Source organism: Pituophis catenifer, unplaced genomic scaffold (genome assembly GCF_029215685.1).
Source record: "Pituophis catenifer annectens isolate HBS135680 unplaced genomic scaffold, rPitCat1.0.hap2 SCAF_1, whole genome shotgun sequence".
NCBI lineage: Eukaryota > Metazoa > Chordata > Lepidosauria > Squamata > Colubridae > Pituophis > Pituophis catenifer.
In genome coordinates this window covers 33,000,302-33,023,685 of record NW_027256881.1, presented here as the reverse complement: position 1 = coordinate 33,023,685, position 23,384 = coordinate 33,000,302, and the positions used below count along the sequence as shown (strand labels likewise).

General features: G+C 35.2%; 1 protein-coding gene across 1 annotated transcript in view; it reads right to left on the bottom strand.

The window, feature by feature from the left end:
* Positions 1-23,384, bottom strand: part of PSME4 (proteasome activator subunit 4) — a 107,902-nt gene that overhangs the window by 63,109 nt on the left and 21,409 nt on the right. The window contains 11 exon segments of the mRNA XM_070932248.1: positions 545-695; positions 1,410-1,474; positions 1,808-1,897; positions 3,163-3,349; positions 4,381-4,646; positions 6,896-6,988; positions 9,008-9,130; positions 10,339-10,413; positions 12,368-12,431; positions 20,247-20,396; positions 21,754-21,798. Of these exon segments, the coding sequence (XP_070788349.1) occupies positions 545-695; positions 1,410-1,474; positions 1,808-1,897; positions 3,163-3,349; positions 4,381-4,646; positions 6,896-6,988; positions 9,008-9,130; positions 10,339-10,413; positions 12,368-12,431; positions 20,247-20,396; positions 21,754-21,798 (1,309 nt within the window).

Genomic DNA, 23,384 nt, shown 5'->3' with positions numbered 1-23,384 from the left:
TGGGACAACCTTCACAGATTCTGGCATGGCATGTTATTTTAAATAAAACTAAAGGTAAAAAGTCCTTTGTACTAACTGTGGTAACTATACAGATACAGTCGTATCATCTTCTTAGCAAAAAAAAAAAAAAAAAGGAAATTGTTTGCAACTGCCTTCTTCCAGGATTTTTTTTCCTTCCCAGTCTAGCCTACAGTTTTGAGATCTTCTGGCAATCTCCCATCCAAATATTAATCTTACTAAACCTTTCAAGATCACTCAATGTTGGCTTAGGGACATTTTAAAACAAAATAAAATAAAGAAGTCTATTAGGTATGCCCAAATCTTTGGGTGTAACTAAAAAAGTTCTTTGAATCCCAGATCAATATACTTATTTTCCCTTTGCAATGTTTTTTTACACCATGAATGCAGCTTAAATTATATTTCTTTGGTCAAACTCCAAACAATATGATTAAAATTAAAAGAGTTTCAGAAATTTTGGGCTTATGGAAATTAAGATAGAAAGCAAACTGTGACTTCTATATTCACTCCCTTTTATGAAAAATACCTTAAATATGTCTTTTGAGCACTGTGTGAGGATTGTGTTGTATGTAGAAGATAGTCCTAGTTCCACTAAGCTCTCTAAATGAGTCATCTTTTCAGTTTCAGTCTCCTCTCTTGTTTGCTCCAATGTGCTGCTTTCTATGAGTCCAAAACATCTATACAGAAAAACAATGACCAAGTAACATAATTAGCAAAACAAGAAACCACTACAATTTTTTTTGCTTGTGTGGGCTGAAGTAGAATATTATTTTTAATAATATGCTATAAAATTTGCATATGTTCCCTCAATCATTTCTGGCAACAAACTACGGAAGACAAGAAATAAATTCATTTAAAAAAAATTTTTACCAACTTGTAAGCACAGGGACTTGCAGTCTAATAAAAAGTTTATGAGTTATTTATTTATTTAATATTTATTTATTGTCTAGTTATTTTCAAACCCGCTCAAAAAAAAATTCAAGAAAGCAAAACAAATTAGTCAAACTATAAAACTGCAAAAAGAGAGGAGAGAAATTGCTTCACTCTTTAGAAGTTTAAATATCTCAAATGTGGCCTTTTATATCATAAAGGTGAGAGAGAGGGAAGTTGATTGTATTTGGCCATTACCCCCCCCCAAAAAAATCAGCCACATGACTAGCCCTAGATGCCCTATTCAAAAATACTGCTGCCTATAAACTTTGTTGAAAAAGTATCAGTCAAACTAACTATCCAGCTCTCCATCAATTTCTGACTCTTATATTTAATTTTCTCCCTCAGAATAGCTTTCAAACTAGAAATATAGATTAGTATGAAACACACAACTGCAGCGTGCAAGCCATTACATAGGGTTGTCACATCACCAGCATGATCTGCTTCCCATTACTACTTGCCTGTCCATAAACTGCAGTACAAAATCTTCAAATTCAGCAGTAGCAGAGCACAGTTCTCTCTCTACCTACAATTTCAAAATACAAGAAAAGCTTTTTCTACTGCATGTAAATCATGATGTAATTTCCAAATTTTATTTAGTTCTTTACATAATTCTTGCATTCTCAAAACATACAATTCTGTTTCTGTACATATTCAAAATACTAAATACTAAATTTTGTTAGTAAATTTAGACCATATGGTTTGTTTTCTTTTAAACTGAAAACCTTAATTTTATAGTTACAAAGTACTAGCAGCAAAATATATGTTTTAATATTCTTTTACATTCTATATACTCTTATCTGTACTTGAATATTTTCACAAGCAGTTTAATTTAACAAATAATTTTTAAAACTGATACCTCTGTGAGATCATTTCTCTCTTGCAGTACTGATGAACAATCTACTAAAGGCACGAGAGTAGAAAATGTTGCAATGAACTGGAATGTGATCTAATAAAGTATACAAACAAGTTTCAGTGTGTAGTAAGTATACACTTTAATATAAAAAGGAACGTAAATCACTTCAAATATCTGAAACATTGTATGACAAAACTCTATTGGGAGGGAAACTGATATTCCCACATCTCAGGTACCCAGATTACATCTAGTACAAAATTAAACTGCGTTTAGTTTCTTCTATTCATATTTCCATATATACTAAAGCAGAGGTTGCCAGCCTTTTTAGGTGAATTTTGAGAAAAATTGATGCTTTCACTGCCTGATGGCTGTTGAAAGAAAAGAGTCCCATTCATAAAACAGCTGTCATGACAGGCATAGCTTGTTATAAATACACATTTTCCAGAAGGCAAATTGGCAGTGTTTTTTTAAGACGTAACAACCACAAATGTAGGGTAAAGTGATGTCAATTCTAAACAATTCTGAACCTATGGTTTTATGTTCTGTTGTTTATTCCTATCTCTGGGCAAACTGTGACCTGGAAACTGAATATAAAACAATAGATGGGCTCTGTATTCTAACTACTAACCATGAATCCATCTTAACAAAGCTTAAATGGCTCTCTTAAAGCTTAAATGAATGGCTCACCAGGCAAAAGAAACCATAGCTAAACATACTAACACTGAAAAGCAAAACACATTCACAGCAGGGGGGCTTCCCTACAATCCCTCCAAGTCACTAGAGTCTCACACAGATGCTTGCCATCATCTCCCCTAAATTCCCAGTAAATTCCATATTCTTGTCACCTTACTATTTTCTTTTATTCTGGCAGCTAGGCATGCATCAAAATGCTAAATTTTTAGCCATGCAACATGTTTAATTGTTTGGAAATGCGGGGTTTTTGGCCCCATATAAAGTCCACAGTTATTACTGTAAAATAAAAATTTCTATTTTACTTTGTAGCAGGTCATAGTTTAAAAATGATTTTAAAGATCAGGGATAGCAGAGAATCCTGATGGTGCTAAGGGAGATGATGTAAATTATGCTGAGGAATCAATTGTGGTTTAGCAGAAAACATATAAACTGAAAAGACTGCAGTTAGCTTATGCCTTATTTGCTCCTCCTGTTGTACACTCTACCCCTGCAAATGAAAGGAGGAAGAAATAAAGGCAGCCAAACAGATGCTCAAAAAATAAGCAGTAAGGAAGAGGCTGAAATACGAAAGAAAGAAATCCATGAAATGGAAAAATGTAGTTATGTCTTAGGTGACATGAGAGATCTAACTGCAAAATAACACCCTTTGAAATTATTACACTCACCATGCATTTGCTAAAATCATTTGGATCCACACCAGGCAACGCTCTCATCAACAGAGGCAACATATGTGTTGGACCTTCTGGAAATGACTTGCCCCCAGATACCAGGCTACGAGCTACACCAATTACACAGCTTAACGTAGCTGTCAGCTGATGAGGTTCTGTTAATGTCTCTAGTGCGGGATATGTTCTATGGGGAAAAAAAATAACAAAATAACAAAAATAACAAAAGATTTTTATCAGTTCAAATGTTATACTTTCAAGTGGTATACATGGGTTATAGCCAGACATGGGTTACATCCAAACCATTTTTCTAACTTTTCCAGTTTTAATATTACATTACTCCGTTTGCAGAAATTCTATGTTTCAATGACTCAAATTTAGGAATTATAAAAAAACCAGACTAAGATGGGATTTCAAATACTTTTTCTACTAAATATACAATGCAACATTAAGAAACAACAAAAATGAAATTAAATTGTAGGTCTCATAACTTCTCCTGACTGAAGGGCTATAACAAGCTTTGTGGAACATGTGGAAGACTCTATTCTAGAAAAAGGAACAGTTGGAGAAGGAATTTCGGGAGTTTTAAAATATAAAATGGATGTTTTAAGGATTTGCAAAAGAAACCCATTTTTTCGTTAAAATGTCAATTTCAAAAAGGACCCAAAATGTTTTACCATATGCATTTTTGAGGAACTTTAGGGAGCAGACAAGATATGTTGTCAAAACCACATTTTTTTCCACCTCTTAAATGGTATTTGCTCTTGTTTAAGCCAATAAAAATGGAAGGGTAGAAGTTTCAAAGTGAGGAAATTTATACCTAAACTTTGATCTTGTCAAAAGTTCTTAAACTGTGTTTTGATAGAAATGGCAGCATGAATATTTTTAAAAGTAAACTCATAAAATAAGTAACAAAATATTGCAGTAACTAAAGCATACATCTCAAAAAGTAAATACACAGAGACACAAATAGTAAATCTAGATTCTCTTAAAATTGCAGCAAAAAAGACAATGATTTAAAACAGATAATTTTGAGATATGTGGACTTCAACTCCCAGAATTCCACAGCCAATACAACTGTGACTGAGAATTTTGGAAGCTGAAATCCATACACTTGAAAAATACTGGTTTAGGTTTGGAAAAATAGTGACTTAGAATAACATTTCCTGGTCATCTAAAAACTAGATAAACTTTCTCTGGCTTTTAGATAGTACTCACTTTTCAAGTACTGGTGGGATTACCAACTCAGGACGCATTAGTGCAAGATTCTGTAGAGCTTGGGCTGCCTCTAAACTTCCAGTTTTGCTAAACATTGCCAGCAGGACAGGTTGTATAATGCATTCTACAAATTCTGTTATGTCCTGATCAGTAAGCTTATGGCTATCGGGCACAGGAGTCAGCCAGCTCATCTTCTTATAGCGCTCACGATGCAATCTTCTGACTATACTACTGGGTAGACGCTGAAGTAGCTTCATTAGCTTATTCTACCAAAGAAAGGCAACAAAATTCATTCCAGTTAATTAGAAGCAAGGAAAAGAGCCAAAACTATTTTGATTTCTACATCAAAACTATTTGATTTCTACATACATTTAATGTGCATTAAACAAAGTAAATCTAGACCCTTACTCAGCAGCCAGCAATGTCTGTATGTTTTGAAGATATTTTATGTATTGGGCATAATGAGAGATGGACCATAACCTTTGGTAAAGAGTTGGGATTTGATATCAGAGAGGTTGTGAGCACAGAAGTATCCTTTTTATAACACTGCAGAACAACAATATTCTTCCATTCTTTTCTTGGTGCTATTAGTTAGTTATCTACTGGGAGAAGCAGATGGCTTTCCCATACTTCCTCAATCCTGTGATACCCACCACCCAAAACTCATTCACTCGATAAAATTCCTCTACTGACAGCAGCAGCAAGTCTGAATGGAAGCTAAGAAGGCATTCAGCTCTGCCAACCATATTCCAGGATTCTAATAGTATTCTAATACAAAAGTCTAATCCAATCTAATGTAACAGAGGGTGATGCATAGTTTTGTGCCGTTTCCCACCGAAAAACAATGGAATTTAGTGGGAGAGCTCATTAGCATAAACAACAGATGGGCAAACTAGCAGGCAGGCAGTGGTGCTTTTAAATGGAAGCAAAGGCAGAGCTGATGCTTTGCTGCATTTTGAAGCAGCTTTTATTTTACATATTTCCTACTTCAATGCCTGTATCTTGGCATAATGACAGGCAGACTGATATCTGCCTAAGGGTCAAGGCAGTTCTAATCGCTATCTAAAAGCAAAACAACCCATGTACTTGGTCCACAAATGATGTCTCTGAACCTACATGGCATCAACAGCTGAAACAGCACGACAGCTTCGAGTAGCAGGAACTACTCTTGTATCTTGAACTTTAATGAATGAAGCATCACATGAAAAGACTAGCCTTAGTTTTTTTTTTTCTTTCCCTGTACCTTTCCATTTAACTCATCTAATTTTTTATTTATTTAACAATTTCATTGATTAGTTTATCGCAACTGCAAAATTCACTTAACTGGACAATGTACAGATTTTGAAATATATTAAAAAAAACTTTGGATCAGGCATAATGCTATTCAGTTTTTAATACAGTTCACAGCACCAGAAAGAAGCCATAAAATAATTCCCTTCAATTTGCTGTTGGCTATGTAAATCTATTATCCTTGGTTCATACATAATTTTGAGCTATAGTGAAAGGAAAGCCTGATTAGTACTGTTCAATATTGCTAATAATGATGCTTCAGGCTCAGTAAACAACTGTATTATATCTTCACTAACCTTTCACGTGGTTAATATTCTTTATAGTCTCATCTAGCTATTATTACCCATTATACAAGGGATAATAGAAGAATTGAACACTGATTTTGATAACTATAACTAGAATTATAACTATAATTCTTTATAAATTAAATTTCTGGCTTTTCTGATCCTTTCAGCTTTGATATTGCTCATATCTGGAAACAGAATACCGCTGTAACGACACCTCTTTCTCCCTTCCAGAGCCAGAACAGAATAGAACAGAATAACAGAGTTGGAAAGGACCTTGGAGATCTTCTAGTCCAACCCACTGCCTAGGCAGGAAACCTACACCACTTCAGACAAATGGTTATCCAATCTCTTCTTAAAAACTTCCAGTATTGGAGCATTCACAACCCTTGGAGGCAAGTTGTTCCATTGATTAATTGTTCCAACTGTCAGGAAATTTCTCCTTAGTTCTAAGTTGCTTCTCTCCTTGATTAGTTTTCACCCATTGCTTCTTGTCCTACCCTCAGGTGCTTTGGAGAATAGCTTGATTCCCTCTTCTTTGTGGCAACTCCTGAGATATTGGAACACTGCTATCATGTCACTCCTTTTCAATAGTCACATTTTCCCCGTTTAATTTTATATAAAAACAGGTGCATATTCTTGTCCTAACAGCACCACTTTCTACGCCCCATCTTTTTTATAGTTTTGCATCCATTTGTAGATCATAACATCTCTGGAAAAGCAAATGAGTTAACTCTGTTTCCTGTAAGCATTATGTATACTGTTGGCACTGTGAAGGAAGAAGAGTTGTTGCTGGTCTTAGAATGTTTTAAAAATCATATTTAGCATTGACATTTTATTGAAATTAGTGTCTGAAAAAATGGGTTTGACAAAATTCTATACCAACACAAAATTTAAAGTCTTGAAGTCACGATTTAAAGAGAAGATATACATATCCTTACCAACCAGCGACCATTATTTGAGGGATGATAGAAAGATGCAATACTTTGGAATAATCCAGCCAAATGCTTTTGGACAAGCTTGCTTGGTCCACCCTATCCAAAAACAGAGATAACACAGTTATGTAATACAATTCCAAATCTGTAGTGCCATTTTAAATTCAGGTTTAATGTGTCCACCTTTTTCAGACATCAAAGTTATGGCTTCCATATTCTAACATGTAGAAATATGTGAAAAATGATATTCTACTCCAGAAAGGCAAAGTTATAATGTAAGTTAATTGTAAAATAGCTGTCACAAGGTATCATAGCCTCTACAACGTAATATAATGCATGTAATTTTTCCTGTTAATCAGTTCCTAGAAATCAAGGATTATTTTCTTTCATTGACATTATTTAAAATAAAATATACCACTTTAGGATCTGTGATAATATACCATTTCTCTAAATGTGCATATTACATTTACTGTGAAAATATTTCCCTACAATTGAGACAGACATTCTTTGTATATATATCTCTCCAACACATTCCAGAAGCAGGCTAGAAAGTCTTCTGATATCATTTCCAGGGAAGATAAATCTTTTGTAGTTGTTGAAGGACAGGCCAGATGAAAAGTTCAGAGAAACAACATTTAAGGAGATATAAATATGAGAGAAGGGTTGAATAATGACATCTTCTCTGATAAGTATCTTTCCTTTTCTTTTTTATTGTTTGGGTGGGCTGGTGGTCCTGTTCTCATTGTAGAAAAAAAAATCTTTACAATAAATGCAATGTATAGATACACTTTTCTTGTTGACTGCCTCGTTCAGTGACTGTTTAAATTTAAAATGGACCTGAAAAGGCAACTTTAAAACCAATGCTGGAATTTACAACTTTTGCAGTTTCCCTCAGTCACGTGATTGCCAGTATAGGTAGCCCCCACTTAATAGGGACTGACAACTCTGCCTTAACCAAAGCTTCGCTAAGTGGGAAATCACATGTCCACAACTGTGCTTTCTGGCTGGAAAGAGACAAAACTACTCAGTTTTACACTTTTTACCTTTATTTATTTGTAAAATTTATAGGCCGGCCATCTTACCTCTTGATTGCCTTCCTAACGTATTCTTACATTAAATAAATGTAAATAAATGTATCCTTACGATTTATATTGATATTGTTTCCTGATTGCTTATTTGTACCCTATGACTAGTGGCTTAGGAAACTCCTATGTCTCTAATCTCTCCTCTAGTGGGGATGGAGCAGGGAGAAAAAAACAAGCAACTTCTGTAGGCAGTCTTTCCTTTGCCTGATCCCTTCCTGCTATAGATATTATCATATTCCTTTCTATGTGTAGAAGAACAAACTGCTTACTGTCTTGAAATCCCTTTTTCTCCAATCTCTCTGTTCTGCAAGGGTGGTGAGGGAGAAAAAACACAGGTTAGGCACAAGATAACATGTACTAACTATAATGGTGATCACGTGACCAAGAGATGCTGTGAAAATCAAAAATGGGCTGTGAAGTTCTTTTTTCAGCACTATCATACCTTTGAACAGTTACTGAACAAATAAGTGAAGAAACTGGTATTTTTAAATATTATACATATGCAGATAAGGTGATAAAGGCCATGGTCTCACAATTATCTACAACAGAAAACAACAGCATATAGCTAAGAAGCTGAAATTCAATTATCCAATAAAATTTAACCAACAAGTTGTTAATCAGAACAAACAATTTATCTGTCCTCCACATACTACCAAATTATAGTCAAAATGTGATGACCATTTCTTCTAAAGCTCTCTTTTGAATACTGAAGAGACATTCAACAATGAAAACTGAAAGGACAGAGACATTCCATCATTTCTCCTGGAAGTCTTTATGAACTGCCCTCACAGTCCTGAGGACATATGCTTCCTGTAAAGCAGTTATTGCTATTTTGTGTACAGTACAAAGACAGTTCCAAATATTGTAATTCAGGCTTTAAAAAAGAAATTATCCATCTGAGATCTTGCTTATTTTCATGCATCTGATGTTCATTAAAGTAATAATTAATTTAAAAGTCAAATAAGTTGACTTATTTATATATCTACATAACTGTACAGCTTCCTCAATGTCCTTATTAAAAAAAAGATACTACCATCATAGCTGTGATCCACATAACTGCATGCCCTATGTCGTAAGCATTTGTTAGGAATCGTGGAACCATCATCTGATTGCTTCCTACTGGAAGATTCAAGCTACGTAGTATTCTAGTAAATATCTGCAGAAAAGGACATTGGGAAATTAAATAACAAAACTGTATCATGAATATCTGAACTTTGTTATAAAATTAATCAGACTTTTGAACTATCTTCACGTTCAAAACCCAATCTTCAAAATACTCGATTTAAAAACAAAAGCTTGATTAAAAGAGGTGGCATTGATACTAGCACAGAACTAATGGGAAACTCTTCAAATTAAACTCATATGGTGGAAAACTGAAATTTTTGCTTTAGCAATCTATATTGAGATATCTCTGTATTAATGCACATTTGCTATTGCACAGCAGCCACTTTCACATCTTGACAAATTGTTGACAGGCATCATGCAGGCCAAAAGCATCTGGAAAGCATCTACATAAATTGCTAAAGAAATTCAATTAGCCCACTAGATATTTCCTTTAAAGTGAACCAAGTATTCAGTATTGCAAAATCAATTTCTGGTCTGAACACTAAATCTGATGACCCAGCTCTCAACATTACTGTTTAGAGAGAGAAGAGAAGCTAATCATAATCACAATGAATTTTAAAACTGCAACAAAATGTTGTAATTAAGGAATGAATTAGCTTCACTTCACAGAAATTAAATTATAAAACATGACAGATGCCATGGCTGCTAAAAAATATAAAAATAACACGGTCCTGTTTTCCCCATTACAATCACATTCCTGCAGCTTAGAACTACATTAATTCTTCAAAAGTTTTATTCTTTATAGCAAGAAACAGGAATCCCAGCAAATATCATGACAGTAGATTAAAATTCAAGGCCCCAGTGTGATAATTTTGTTTGCCATACTTTAAAGGGAATAGATCAGTAGAAATAACACTCTTATGTTTTTTTTTCTTTTATATAAACAAAAATCCTTAAAATATAGTTAAGACTTAAACATACTGTAGTTAAGAGAAATTTACAGATAGGGTAAGACAGAGAATTTAAAAAACCCTCCCTTTCTAATAATAAGTTCAATATTAATCACAAAAAGTTATAAATTACAACTTTTCAACTATATTGACCAGATAAATGATTTTAAATGTAATAAATATATTTAAGCTAGGGTACACAATTTTTATCTTCAGAACTAAAATAATGAGAGAAAGAGACAGAGACAGAAACAAACAGAATGAATTGAAACTGCATGTTTTATCAACAGAGAAAGCACTTGCAAGGTTTTCTTGTTAACATTTGTAGTATTTTCATATTAAATATTACCTTTGGAATATAGGGATCCCAGTTGACATAGCCTATGTTATCAGTGGCCAAACGTGCAAAAAGGTTGACTAGATGCTAGAGAGAAAAAAGCACAGACCACATTTTCATGATACAACAACATTAGTATAGCAATAAGGTTTATTCCTGCTTTTTTCTGTAGTTTTCTCAAGAAGTAGGACCAGATATTCATCATACACCATGGGATCATAAAGGATAGCAGGTGGGACACGAGTTAATAAGAAAAAAGAAATATAATTATAAAGAATGTTTACAAAAGGAATAACTATAATATTGAGATGCATAAACAGGATGAGAAGGCCTTTTGGTTTATTGGAAACTAAAATAATAGATCCTGGGTTAGTGATAATATAGTAAAGATGATGAACATGTGGCTTTCCAGGGGTTGCTGAATCCTGACTTGAAGCTATGGGGAGCTACCATTCTGCAACATCAAGAAAGCCACAGATTTCTCACAAAAGCAAGAGAATATAGAACCAGAAAGTAATAACAATGAATTCTCTTAACAGATTTCTCCCAGATAAATTTGCAATATTAGGGCCTTGGTAGTACAGTGGTCTAAGGCACCCTGTTATTAAGCTGATTATTAAGACCAGCTGCCTGTAATTACTGCAGGTTCGAATCTCGTCAAGGCTCAAGGTTGACTCAGCCTTCCATCCTTTCTAAGGTAGGTAAATTGAGGACCCAGTTGTGGGGGCAATAAGCTGACTTTGTATAAATATACAAAAGAATGAAGGCTATTGCTTAGCGCATTGTAAGCCGCCCTGAGTCTCCGGAGAAGGGCAGCATATAAATCAAATTTAAAAAAAAATAAAATAGACAAATTTCAATTAGGGTAGGCCTTGGTTAGGGTTCTATACTGCACTGCTAAAATACCTACTAGCTGTCCCATTATGTCAGACGAAAACCCAGATTCATCAAGGCCAAGGTTTACAAAGACCTAACCTCATCAACTGATACAAATAGAGAAAGATTATGAGAAAGAGGAATTTCTCTTCTCTTGTCACACAGGAGGTCACATGTAGGTGGGTTCTGGCAGTGATTAATGTTTCTCTGCAAGAAGAGGTAGTGACTCAACTTTTTAAGGAGGCTGTAGTTCGCCCTCTTCCTAAGAGGTCATCACTAGTTTCCATCCTATTGGATAATTTTCTTACTATCTCCAATCTTCCCTTTTTGGAGAAGGTTTGAGAAGAGGATTGCACTGCAGCTCAAAAAGTTCCTAAGATATTTTTTTTGCTAGTTTTTATAAAAATACTTGCTTCTGGTTTCCAGCAAAAACCACCCACTGGGTAAAAATGGATTCGCTTAAGGACCATCACGCTTGCTTAACAACTGCCACAAAATTGTAATCAAATTAGATCTGGTCATATGGTGACCTGCTTATTGACTGCAATGACTTATGAATGATTCTGGGCAAAATTACAGTCTTAAATCAAGAAGTAAATGTTTATTATTTATCATTACAGAATTATTTATTTATATATATTTCATGTTTCTAAACCATCCATCTCCCGCAAAGAGGGACTCTGGGCAGTTTTCAATATAAGCAACATATAAAACCATGTATAAAACATTAAAATATTGAAATTAATTTAAGATTTAAAAAATTTTAATTATAAGTTTATGACATTATAAAACTTCATAAAGGCAAAAATGTCCAAGATGGCCATTATGGATATAAATCATTGTAGTCATTATAGATAATGATAAATAATATTGTACCTGCACAATATCCATGCAGATATAATATATATTGGTGTGATTTGAGAGATTTATAATAATTAGGCTTGGGTTTGGATTTTCAGCCTAAAGGAACCCTAGCATTCAAACAAAAAATAACTCCTGCACAGCATGACAATTAATATCCAAAATCTATAATTGTACAACTAATAGATTAAAAACCTTAAAATTATTTCAATCTTTCAAGGCACCATTATTTCTAGTCCAATTATCTACATACCATCTTTGTAGTAAAAAGAAGTGGGGAAAATAGGCGGGGCACATTACTTACCCCTTCCCATTGTGGAAGATTTTGAACTGAAACCCAAAGGCCTAGAAATTCATCAAGCCAGAGCCTGAAAGACAATGAAATCCCACCAACAGAATTTTAATATGTGAAAACAATTTGTTCCCAATATCTAATAATACATTATTAGTACATTATAGATTTCAAAAACAAAGTGTGTGGGTATAACCTTATCTACGAAAGTGATTTTTATTATGCATAGTGAAGAAAAACGATGTTCAAAATTAAGCGCATTTAAGGTCACACAGACACAAATCTCCAGCCATACTGCTGGTTGTAGAATTTGAGAAAGGAAACCATCTTTACAGTACAAACTTTTAATAGTAATTTTATTAAAAATCATAATTAAAAATAAAAATACAAACTAAAAAAACAAATTAGAAAATAGAAGGTGTAGAAAAGAAAACCAGAAAAGAAAAAATCGTAAATAAAAAGGTAAGAAATTTATAATGAAATGACTTCACCCTTCATCACAAGAATAAACAAATGTAGTAACCTATCACCTTCTCTTAAAATAGAACAAATGATCTCTTCTTCCTTTATCCTATCTCTTATCTATAAACAAATCCTCAAAACCTCATTGTTCAGTCCTGATCAGCCAAAGTCCATTAAGGTTAACAAGATATAATAATATATCTATTTTAATCTTGATACAAAAAACCAACTTTGTGTTTCCTTCTTTGATTTTTAACAATCTTAATCCCTTAATCCCTTGAAATAATGTCCTAGGAATTTGATTTTTTTCATGAGCCATTGTGGCATAGCCGTAGAATGCAGTATTGCAGGCTGACTCTGCCCATAGCCAGGAATTCAATTGTGACCGGCTCAAGGCTGACTCAATCTTCAAGTCTCTTTTGTAAATCCACTATGGAGAAGTTTTATTTATTTATATAAACAATTCAAGGCAGCAAACATATCCAACAGACCTTTTTCTTCCTGTTTTTCCCCACAACAACCACCCTGTGAGGTGCATTGGGCTGAGAGAGAATGACCAGCCCAAGGTCACCCAACTGGCTCTCATGGTTAAGGTGGGACTTGAACTCATGATCCCTTGTTTTCTAGCCTGGTGCCTTAATCACTAGACCACTGTTGATTTGTTATTTGTAAATCTCTTTTAATTGTTAAGACATCAGCTACTTTCATTTGCATGTTCAGTGCAGCATTTTTTTTCCATATCATTTTTGTAGTCCATAATTTTTAAATCACTTTCAGATCAATTTCATTCTTGAGTGATCTGAAGTCCTTTTCTTGTCTGGAGAGGAAATGCAATGGTCTATTCGTGGGCTCTTCATGCTGCAACAGTTGTCTGCTGAGTCTTCTCTGAAAGTCCTATAGCACAGGCTTCCAAGAGCATAGTTTATATTGGGATGGGTAACCTGCAATCCACAAGCCCCTTTTTTGTGATTCCAGATATCCCTTAGACCACACCAGGGGTGGGTTCTAAATTTTTTTACTACCGGTTCTATGGGTGTGGCTTATTTTGTGGGTGTGGCTTAGAGGTCATGTGACTGGGTAGGCGTAGCTAGCTGGTCATGTGACCGGGTGGCCATGGCTATATGTATAGGGACTACTCAGAGGGCTGAAAAAAGTGATTTCTGACAGGTCTTCGCACTTTTGACCGGTCCTCGCACTTATGACTGGTCATCATTTATGCCCATTGTAGCATTCTTAACAACCGTGTCACTCATTTCACAACTGCTTCTCTTCACCATGGTGACAAGATAGGGCAAAAACGTAAAATGTGAGGACAGTCGTAAATTCGAGGACTGGTCGAAAGTGCGAGGACCAGTCAGAAATAACTTTTTCAGCCCTCTGAGTAGTTCATATGCATAAAAGGATACAGCAATAGAGAGGGATGAAGGAAGGGAAGGGAAATTAGAGCAGGAGTGAGGGTAAGAGAGGGAGGAAGAGAGGAGGAGAAGGAGAAAGGAAGAGGAAGTAGGGAGGAGGATAAGAGAGGGGGAAGAGAAAGTAAGAAGAAGAGAGAGAGGTGGTAGGTTTGAGGAGAAAGATTGCTGTACAATAAAAAAGATGAAAGGGAAGAAAGGCAACCCCAAACAAATATAAAGATATTAAGATAAAAAATGAATTGTTAAACTTTAAAGAATAAAAGAGAATATGAATAAATAGCAATAATTAGAAACACACATACAAACATACAATGTATTTTTTTTGAACAGAGTATTTGGCCGGTTCACAAATTTAAACAGTATTTAGTCATTTCAATTAAATTTACAATTCCTATATTTCCTTTTTGCCATATTTATTCCTCATCTATTTTTTTAAAAAAACCAATATTACCCTTCATCCTCATCTCTAATCTTAATCAAATTCATTTTTTCCCTTCTATTCTATATTATACCCCTTCCCATTGTCATCTATTTTTATATCCATCCTCACATTGGTTAATTATGTAATATTACAGTTGTTTAATACAAATTCAACATTTTAATATAAATCAATTAGTTATATAACTATCTTTTTTGTATATTAATCAATATGAACATGAATATTCCAATTATTTCCATGCAATCCAATTTCTTACAAATCAATTAATTATATTTACCAATAATAATAAACCAAATAATTTCCCCCATATATTCCTCCAAACCACAACTTAACCATTTCTGCTTTCAACACAATATACAATTAACAGTATCTCAATTATTACAATTCCCTAGTCCAATAGAGCTTTTTTTCTTTTGTGTTTTAAAATCTTGAACTCTCCTCTTTTTCCCTAAATTTCCCATTGTTTGCACCTACCTTTTTTGGTGAGGAGAAAAAAAAAGAAAAAGAAATCTCTCTCTGCCTCATTTTGTCACGTTGCAGCAGAGCCTGCTTTACTTTCAGTTTCGTTTTTTCCCTAGCATAGCTACTCATTTGTTTTCTTTTAACACTGATCAGCTGTAGGGCGGCCCTTTGAAGCCCTGTGGCAGGAGTTTAAACAGTTTTTTTTTCCCTCTAGCCATCAGATGGGACTCAGGAGGCAGCAATAGATTGGGAGTGGGGCCAAATAAAGGGTAAGAATAACACGGGGTGGGGTGGAGGGGTAGAGGGGTGGGGGGAGAGAACCGGTTCAGTGACGTCATAGCGTCACCGCTACCGGCTCGTGGGAACAGGTGCGAACCGGGAGCAACCCACCACTGGATCACACCATCAAATTTCATCAGTGAATTACAGATAATCAGTGACTTGGTTTTCCTCAATTTTGAAGCAAACAACACATGAGAACTGCAATATGCTAAAATTGCCTTAATTGTTCGAAAAGACAAAGGAAAACTTCAACCTTCATGTACACACACAAAAGAAGTACATCAATTTCATATTCAGCACTCTGTAAATACAGTCTATATTTTAATATTCTTTGTAATGATTAAAACACTTGAGGCTCCTTGACATTTCAATTTTTTCGTAACTGAATTTTAGAAGTTGGTTAGGAAAAAGTTGACATTTATGTTGACATTTGTGTTGAGTAACTAAATATAAATAAAAGTTTAAAATATGAACCTTATTAAAAATTTGCCATGGCAATACCCACTTAAACTGGACAAGAATAAGAAAGGCCTTATTTCCTAAGCTTACAGCAGGGGTGAAATTTAAAATTTGTTACTACCGGTTCTGTGGGTGTGGCTTGGTGGGGTGGGGGGGGGTAATGTGACTGGGTGGGTGTGGCCAACTTTTTTTTTTTTAACTTTTAAAAGCATTTTTTCTACAACCTTAAGAGGTTGCAGAAAAAAATGCTTTTAGAAGCTTCTGACAATCAGGCAAGTCAGCTGGGATCGCCAGAGGTTTTTAAAGGCATTTTTTTTCCTACAACCTCTTCGGCCGAAGGCGTTGCAGAAAAAAAATGCTTTTAAAAGCCTCTGACGATCCCAGCTGAACTGCGCGATCATCAGAGGCTTTTTTTTTTACTTTTAAAAGCATTTTTTCAGCCAAAGAGGTTGTAGAAAAAATGCTTTTAAAAGTTTAAAAAAACAGCCTCTGAAGATCGCGTGGCTCAGCTGGGCATGGGGGGGGCGGAGGGATTTTTGCTACCGGTTCGCCGAACCACCCACCGCCATCGCTACCGATCAGGCAATCCGGTCCGAACTGGGAGCATTTCACTCCTGGCTTAAAGTCTGATCATATTTGTAGGCAGGCAAACAAACCTCTGAAGCTGATTTTAAATTATTTTAATTTGCAGACAAGACTGTTATAGATGAAGATACTGTTTGTGATCCCAGACACTGTAGATGTTAAAACTGCTAGTGCATTTTCTGTACCCAATCAGTGCAAACCATTATTTCACAGATAACTATGCAAGATCTGGTCTATTGAGTTAGAATCGCTATTGACAAAAATAAATAAACTAACTCCTGTCTTAGCTTCTCTGGCCAGCAATAAATCTAAAACTCCCGAACTGCATACTAGGTAAGTCAGAGGGAATAACATATAAGAATAGATATAAATTTCCATGCATTAAAATTCAGCTCTCTACCCAAGGTACCATTTTTGTTTAATTTTTGAGGAAAGCTTTGTTTGTTACTACAAAACTACCTCCAGACATTAATTTGACAAGCGAACAGCATCCTTTGATAAGAAGATAAAGGCAGAATTGGTTAAATGGGTGGGAGTTTTGTGTGTGAGACCCAGTCATAGCTTCAGAGAGCAGCCTTGCCTTAGAATGTGTGTGCCTCTATATGTACGATATTATTTTGGCTAAAATGAAAAGTTAAATGGTTATCTTAAATGTTATACCATTAACCTGGAATAAAGTCTTTGTTCTCTTTTTAAATTTGCAAGTTTGTGGAATACTTATTATCCTTCTCCAGTAGCGCTGGTACCTATATTCATAGGTATATATGGGGAAAGAGAAGGGCGATATTTTTTATAGATAGTAGGACTCATTTAGTCATAATGATACCTATCTTCTGCTCATCTATCTACTAGCGCCTGAGATATCAGTTCAAGCATCTAAAGGTGCTGAATGCCAAATCAATCTTTAAGGACAGACAACATTCATGAGTCTTCTGTATAAGACTTCACAAAGGAAAGACATATAAATACTATGACACATATACTGATAACATAGGTAAAACAGAGCCTACCTCCAAAGAAAAATAATCTATCAAAAAAAAAGAAATGGAAGTATAAAAATTGTTATGAAATGATATCCTTTCTTAGGAATAGTTATCTGCAAAATAAAACAACCATTTATAAAACAATCAATGACCTATGAGGTACAATCCCGAAGAAAAAAATCAGCAATTGAGGGAATTGCTTAAATGACCTTGAAATGATAAATCCAAAGAGAAGCTGAACTATGAAGCTAATTATTAAGCACATTCAAGGACAATCTGGAACAACATGGAGAAATATTTGCAACTACCTCAATTCATGAGACCAGCAAATATGAAGAACATTTTAAATGTTCTTAATGCAGTTAACTATACACTAACTTCGACAACTCAATAGTTGCACTAAGAAATTCTATTAGAAGAATAGAAGAAATTCTATTAAATAATCACAGCCAATCAGATTAACTGGGATGAAAGGGGAATTTTTTTTCTTACTATCTTTTTGTGGAGATTTTTTAATGTTTTCCCATACTTTTTCTTTTGTGTATGTATATAAAGTATGTATAGATAATCCTCATCTTACAATTACAACTGAACTGGAACCAGTGTTTCAGTCATACATCACTGAAATTGTAAATCAAGGCAAAAAAATGCAAATAATAAAGATCTTACAAAGCTGAAAAGACATAATTTTCTTCCTTTTTAAATGGATTGAAAGGAAACTCACCAGAAACTGGTAGATTTGCAGTTCCAAAGGTTTTTCAATCTTAAAAGAGGCAATTAAAAAAAGTAAAAGTCTGACGTGATTAAAAAAATTAGGTTTGGTCAAACCTTGAGTACATGAAAGGCTGCATTTATGGCTGAGAGCATGATGAAATTCACAACTCACAGCCGAAGTAGTGGCTGTAAAACATTGATTTCTGCAGTCTACTCATAAAAATCAGGTGTTCAGATACCTTTGGGCAATATCTGTTCCAGAGACAATTTTGGCAGTTTGGATCTCATACCCAGCTGCCTTTTTGACCATAATACTCCCACAATCTGCAGAACACAGAAAAATGTGCCTTGCCTCATCAGCCTAGTTTTCTTGGGCACTTGTCATACAATCCTGTCCAGTCTCTGTTAGTATACTTTACTAACAAAAATAATATCACTGGGACTTTTGGAAATTCTCAGTATTTGATGAAGAACATAGTGCTATAACTTTAGAACTTTTTTTCCATTTATTTAGGAAACACATCCAAGTAAGCAAACTCCTGTTGATTTCACCATATTGTTTAGCTAAGATTATTTACTAGTAAACAAGACACGATAACTTCTGTTCCAACTCTTTCTCAAGACTGTCTTTCTCAAGATATTTGCAACTTGAGATTAAAAGGGCATTGCAACATATTTTTTCTGTATTCAAAATTGCAGCCTCAATTTCCTCCTACTGCGTTTTCAAGTTATGTTAACCTAACCAGTACATCTACATGGCTGTTTCTAACACCTGCCCTATATTCTACTCTAAGGATATTGTTGGCATTGTTTCTGGTACAGTCTGGCAAAGCTACGTCTCTTGACTCTGATTGGCAGTATGTGGCCTCTTTCATCTACCTATAATCCTTGGAAGTTGGAAGTTGAGTAGCAGATCCATAGCACAGTTGCCTTTTTAAGTCTTCAGTGAGTTGTCTTCTGACTCTCACTCAATTTACTTTCTTTAGCAATCTCCTCTGGAAGTCCCCTGAAGCTAACAAGGCTTTATCATCCAATACTATCCTTTCTAAATTAGAAAAACCAGCCCACATTACTTTTCATTAAAATAATAAACTTTCAAAGCCATTTCTGCCTACATCCATATTAGAAGCCAATCTTTACACATTCTACATCAAAGTTCTCCTAGTTCTTCCTTTCCTTTGTGGAAAAAGAAATCTAGCTCAACAGCTCCTTCTCCTACAACATTTTCTTATAGAAAACCAAACTATCACTTCTGTTTATTTGCTTGCTAGAATGAACTGTCTGTTAGGGTTTCTTCATGGATATGTGAAATGTTAGTAAGAAGTCTTGACTGAATCCGAGCTGTCACAAGGAAATTAAAAAACTTTAATTCACTGTAATATTTTTTAAACTTTGAAATTTAATATTACATTATTAACAAGTCACACATTACACTAAGTGTACCAAAGATGCCAAATTTATTCAACCACATCAGTGACAGGAACTTAATTAGTCAGATTTCTGCACATGACAAAGCATTCCAAAAGGCCCCTTAAGCTTAGAAGACATTTGAAGGCTATTTGTATTTGTATAAATGTAAAATGCAAGGCATTATTAGTACAATATGTTTTTTTCTCTTCATGAGGTTCTGACAATTGAACAACCTCACAACATCTGGACATAGGCCCTGGAACTTGAACCAAAAGCAGGACACTAAGAGGATTGGCTTGTTAAGGCTCAGAATTTCAATATAATTTTGCTTCAGAGTTTTTATTATAGTTGGTACAACAAATTAATAAACTTTCAGAATTCCTAGCACCAGAATTTTATCAACAACTGAATTAAGCAACAATATTAATAGAATGGTACTGGTTCACTGAATAAATAATTTTAACTGGGAAAAAAAACACTAGACTACTGTTTCTAGAGAAGGAATTTTTAGGTGAATTGGTAAAATCTTGTCCCTTAAAATTTAGCATTCAAAACAAAAAGTATCAAGACAGTACAATAGTAATTATTACATGTGATAGTAAAGCAAGCAAACATGATGTTCACAAACGTCAGCTTTAAATGAAATAGAACATTATATAAAATGCTGCAAAGCAACTTACTTAAAACCTTTGTGATGGCACTCTGGAGGAAGAGTGGTAGGTAGAAACAGTTCAAAATAAGTGATAGCTTTTTGCATGGTAACATCAAAAGGGCACATTAATGGCCGCCATTCGTCTAACATCTCTGCTGTGGCACTTTCTGGGAAATAACTAACAAGAAAAAGGATTTTTGCATCAACATATATTACTTACTTATAAGTAATCCCTATCAATAAATCTGAGATACAATATAACAATAAAAAGTACAAGTTAAACATGTTTCTGAGACAAAGATATACTAGCTAGATATTCACAGCATGGAAATAAAGTCACTGCACTTGCCAGGTTTGTCTCATACAGTAGGCATTTCATAATTAGACTTCTATATCCAAGAGAATCCACTCCCAATAAAGGAGAATATTTGTAGCTCAGAGTTTAAATGAGGGGTCCTTGGTGCTCTCTGAGTCTGGTTGTTTTCTTGGAGACATTTCACTGATAATGTTATCTACTATAGTTTGGGTTATGAAACGTCTGCAAGAAAACAGCTAAGCTCAGAGAGAACCAAGGCCCCACATTTCAATTCTGAGCTACAAATATTCTCTTTTATAGGTCTGTTACAATTAAATGAGTCAAAAATATGTCCTATGTTCACGCTCCTTGTTCTCTGAGCAGTTTTCTGAAATAAAATCTAAAGCATTGTATAGCTCAGAACTCTAATTTCTTAATAGAAACGTTCTCATTGTATTTTGCATAATCCTTTGAAATAACTTTGTGAACCATCTATGGTATTTCAGAGCAACTGCTAGGAATCAGAATTTCTCCAGTTCAAATAAACACACTGAAATCACTGAAGTGCTATCTTCTATAACAGTGATGGTGAACCTTTTGGAACATGTGCGCCAGAGCATCGGAAACCCAAAGACCAGCTGGCTGGCGCTCCAGCACGTGGGAAGACCAGCTGGCCAGTGCATATGTGTGCGATGGAAACCAGTAGACCAGTTGGCGACAGCACGCATGCCCACAGAAAGGGCTCTGCGTCCCACCTCTGGCATGCGTGCCATAGGTTTGCCATCACGGTTCTATAAGATGATCTAATGCAGGCATGATAATTATTTAAGATACATGCATTGTAATTTTTGCAATTTTGCAAATTTTAAAACACTTTAAAATAATGCAAAAGATATCTTGAAATTTAATCATGGAAATGTAAAGGTCAAATAGTCACTTTATCCGGCCCTTTGTTGCCCTCATATATAAAGTAGGGATAATTTTCAGTAATGGGAGATTTCCAAACTTTTTTTAGCTAAATCTTGTTAGCATTCTAAGCAACGTATTTATTTGACACAATTTTCTACTCCACCACTAAAGGTACAACTTAACCAGAGGACTCCTGTTACTGGCAACAAGGCCCTATGAATGCAGAGTTTTTTCAATTTCATAAAGAAGACAGCTACATATATGCAAGGTAGTATCACTAGCAAAAGAGTTTAAAAAGTACATAAAAATTGAAAATGGTTAAAGTACTTACAGTCGACAATTTTTCACAAGAGTCTTCAAAACACTTTCTACTGAGCTAAGAGCAAAAAAGGGGAAAAAGGGAAATAAATTACAGTATGCTACTTTATAAGAAGAATATAGTTATATACTTATGCAAAGACTAAGATGGTATTGATGCAATTTCCCATTATCTATGTACATGCAGCAGTTAATTTTACTTAAAGATAACATACTTAGTTACAAGTATTACACTTGATTTTTGACTTTGTTTCTATTTCCCCCTAGAATACTGCTTGGGCCACATATGGAATCATATTTTTACTTGTATCCCAAATACTACATTGAGTGTGTTTCAGTTTTTAAAAACAAAAAGTCACATAACAGTAAATCAGGTTTAAAAATATAATTGAGTAAACTGCATCACACACACAAACTTACTTGCCAATTATTTTCATTGTTAACATATTTTGAGATGCTACATAGTTTTTAAAAGCCTTATCTTATTATTTCCAAGGGAAGTATCCCTGGACAATTGTTGTGTCTATTGACAAGAGCATTCAAGGCCGCTCAAGCAATGGCTTATTTCAAAATGCTCTATAATACGGATTATCTAGTCTTATTTCAAGCTGTTTTCTGATGCACTTTTGGCACTGAAACCTCTTAACAGTTTTTCAAATTGTCTTCTGGACTGGTTACCTACACTGAGATAAATGGTTTACATGATTCTGATCTCATCTTATGCACATGTTTCAAAAAGTATTGGGGAACTAATCTGATTTTTTTTCACAAAATAATTTTGCTACAGAGTTCCACACTGCTCTATTTGTTTTCGTGAATTCTAACACCCTAGCAATTAGAAAAATAAGTCTAGAAATTTGGAGTAAAGGATTATCAATATCTTTGTAGCAATCAGATTTTTCCTCCTATCTAGTTCAGATATGACAGCTGTTATACAGTATTTTGTTGCAATTCACATAAAAGGAATACATTTAAATAGAGTATGTTTTTGTCAAGAATTAAAATGGCACATGAATTTCAGAGTGTCTCCTATCAGATCTTTTGAGGTATCAGCAGCATATATCCCTCCTGGTTGGTACTGGCCTCCCGGAGGTTACACGAGGCTGGCTCCAGGGGATTATAAATGCTTCTCTGAGTGAGGGTGCCTTTCCCGCCGCCTTGAAAGAGGCAGTGGTGAGGCCCCTCCTCAAGAAGCCTTCCCTGGACCCGGCTGAATTAGCTAACTACCATCCGGTCTCCAACCTTCACTTTGTGGCGAAGGTTGTTGAGAGCATGGTGGCACAACAGCTTCCCCAGCACCTGGATGAAGCTATCTATCTGGACCCATACCAGTCGGGCTTCAGGCAGGGGCACAGCACAGAAACGGCATTGGTCGCGTTGGTGGATGATCTCTGGAGGGCTCGGGACAGGGGTTGCTCCTCTGTCCTGGTCCTATTAGATCTCTCAGCGGCTTTTGATACCATCGACCATGGTATCATGCTGCAGCGGTTGAGGGGGTTAGGTATAGGGGGCACCGTTTTGCGGTAGTTCTCCTCCTTCCTCTCCGACCGCTCGCAGTTTGTGTTGGCAGGGGGGCAGAGGTCGACCTCGAGACGCCTCGCATGGGGAGTGCCGCAGGGGTCGGTCCTCTCGCCCATTCTGTTC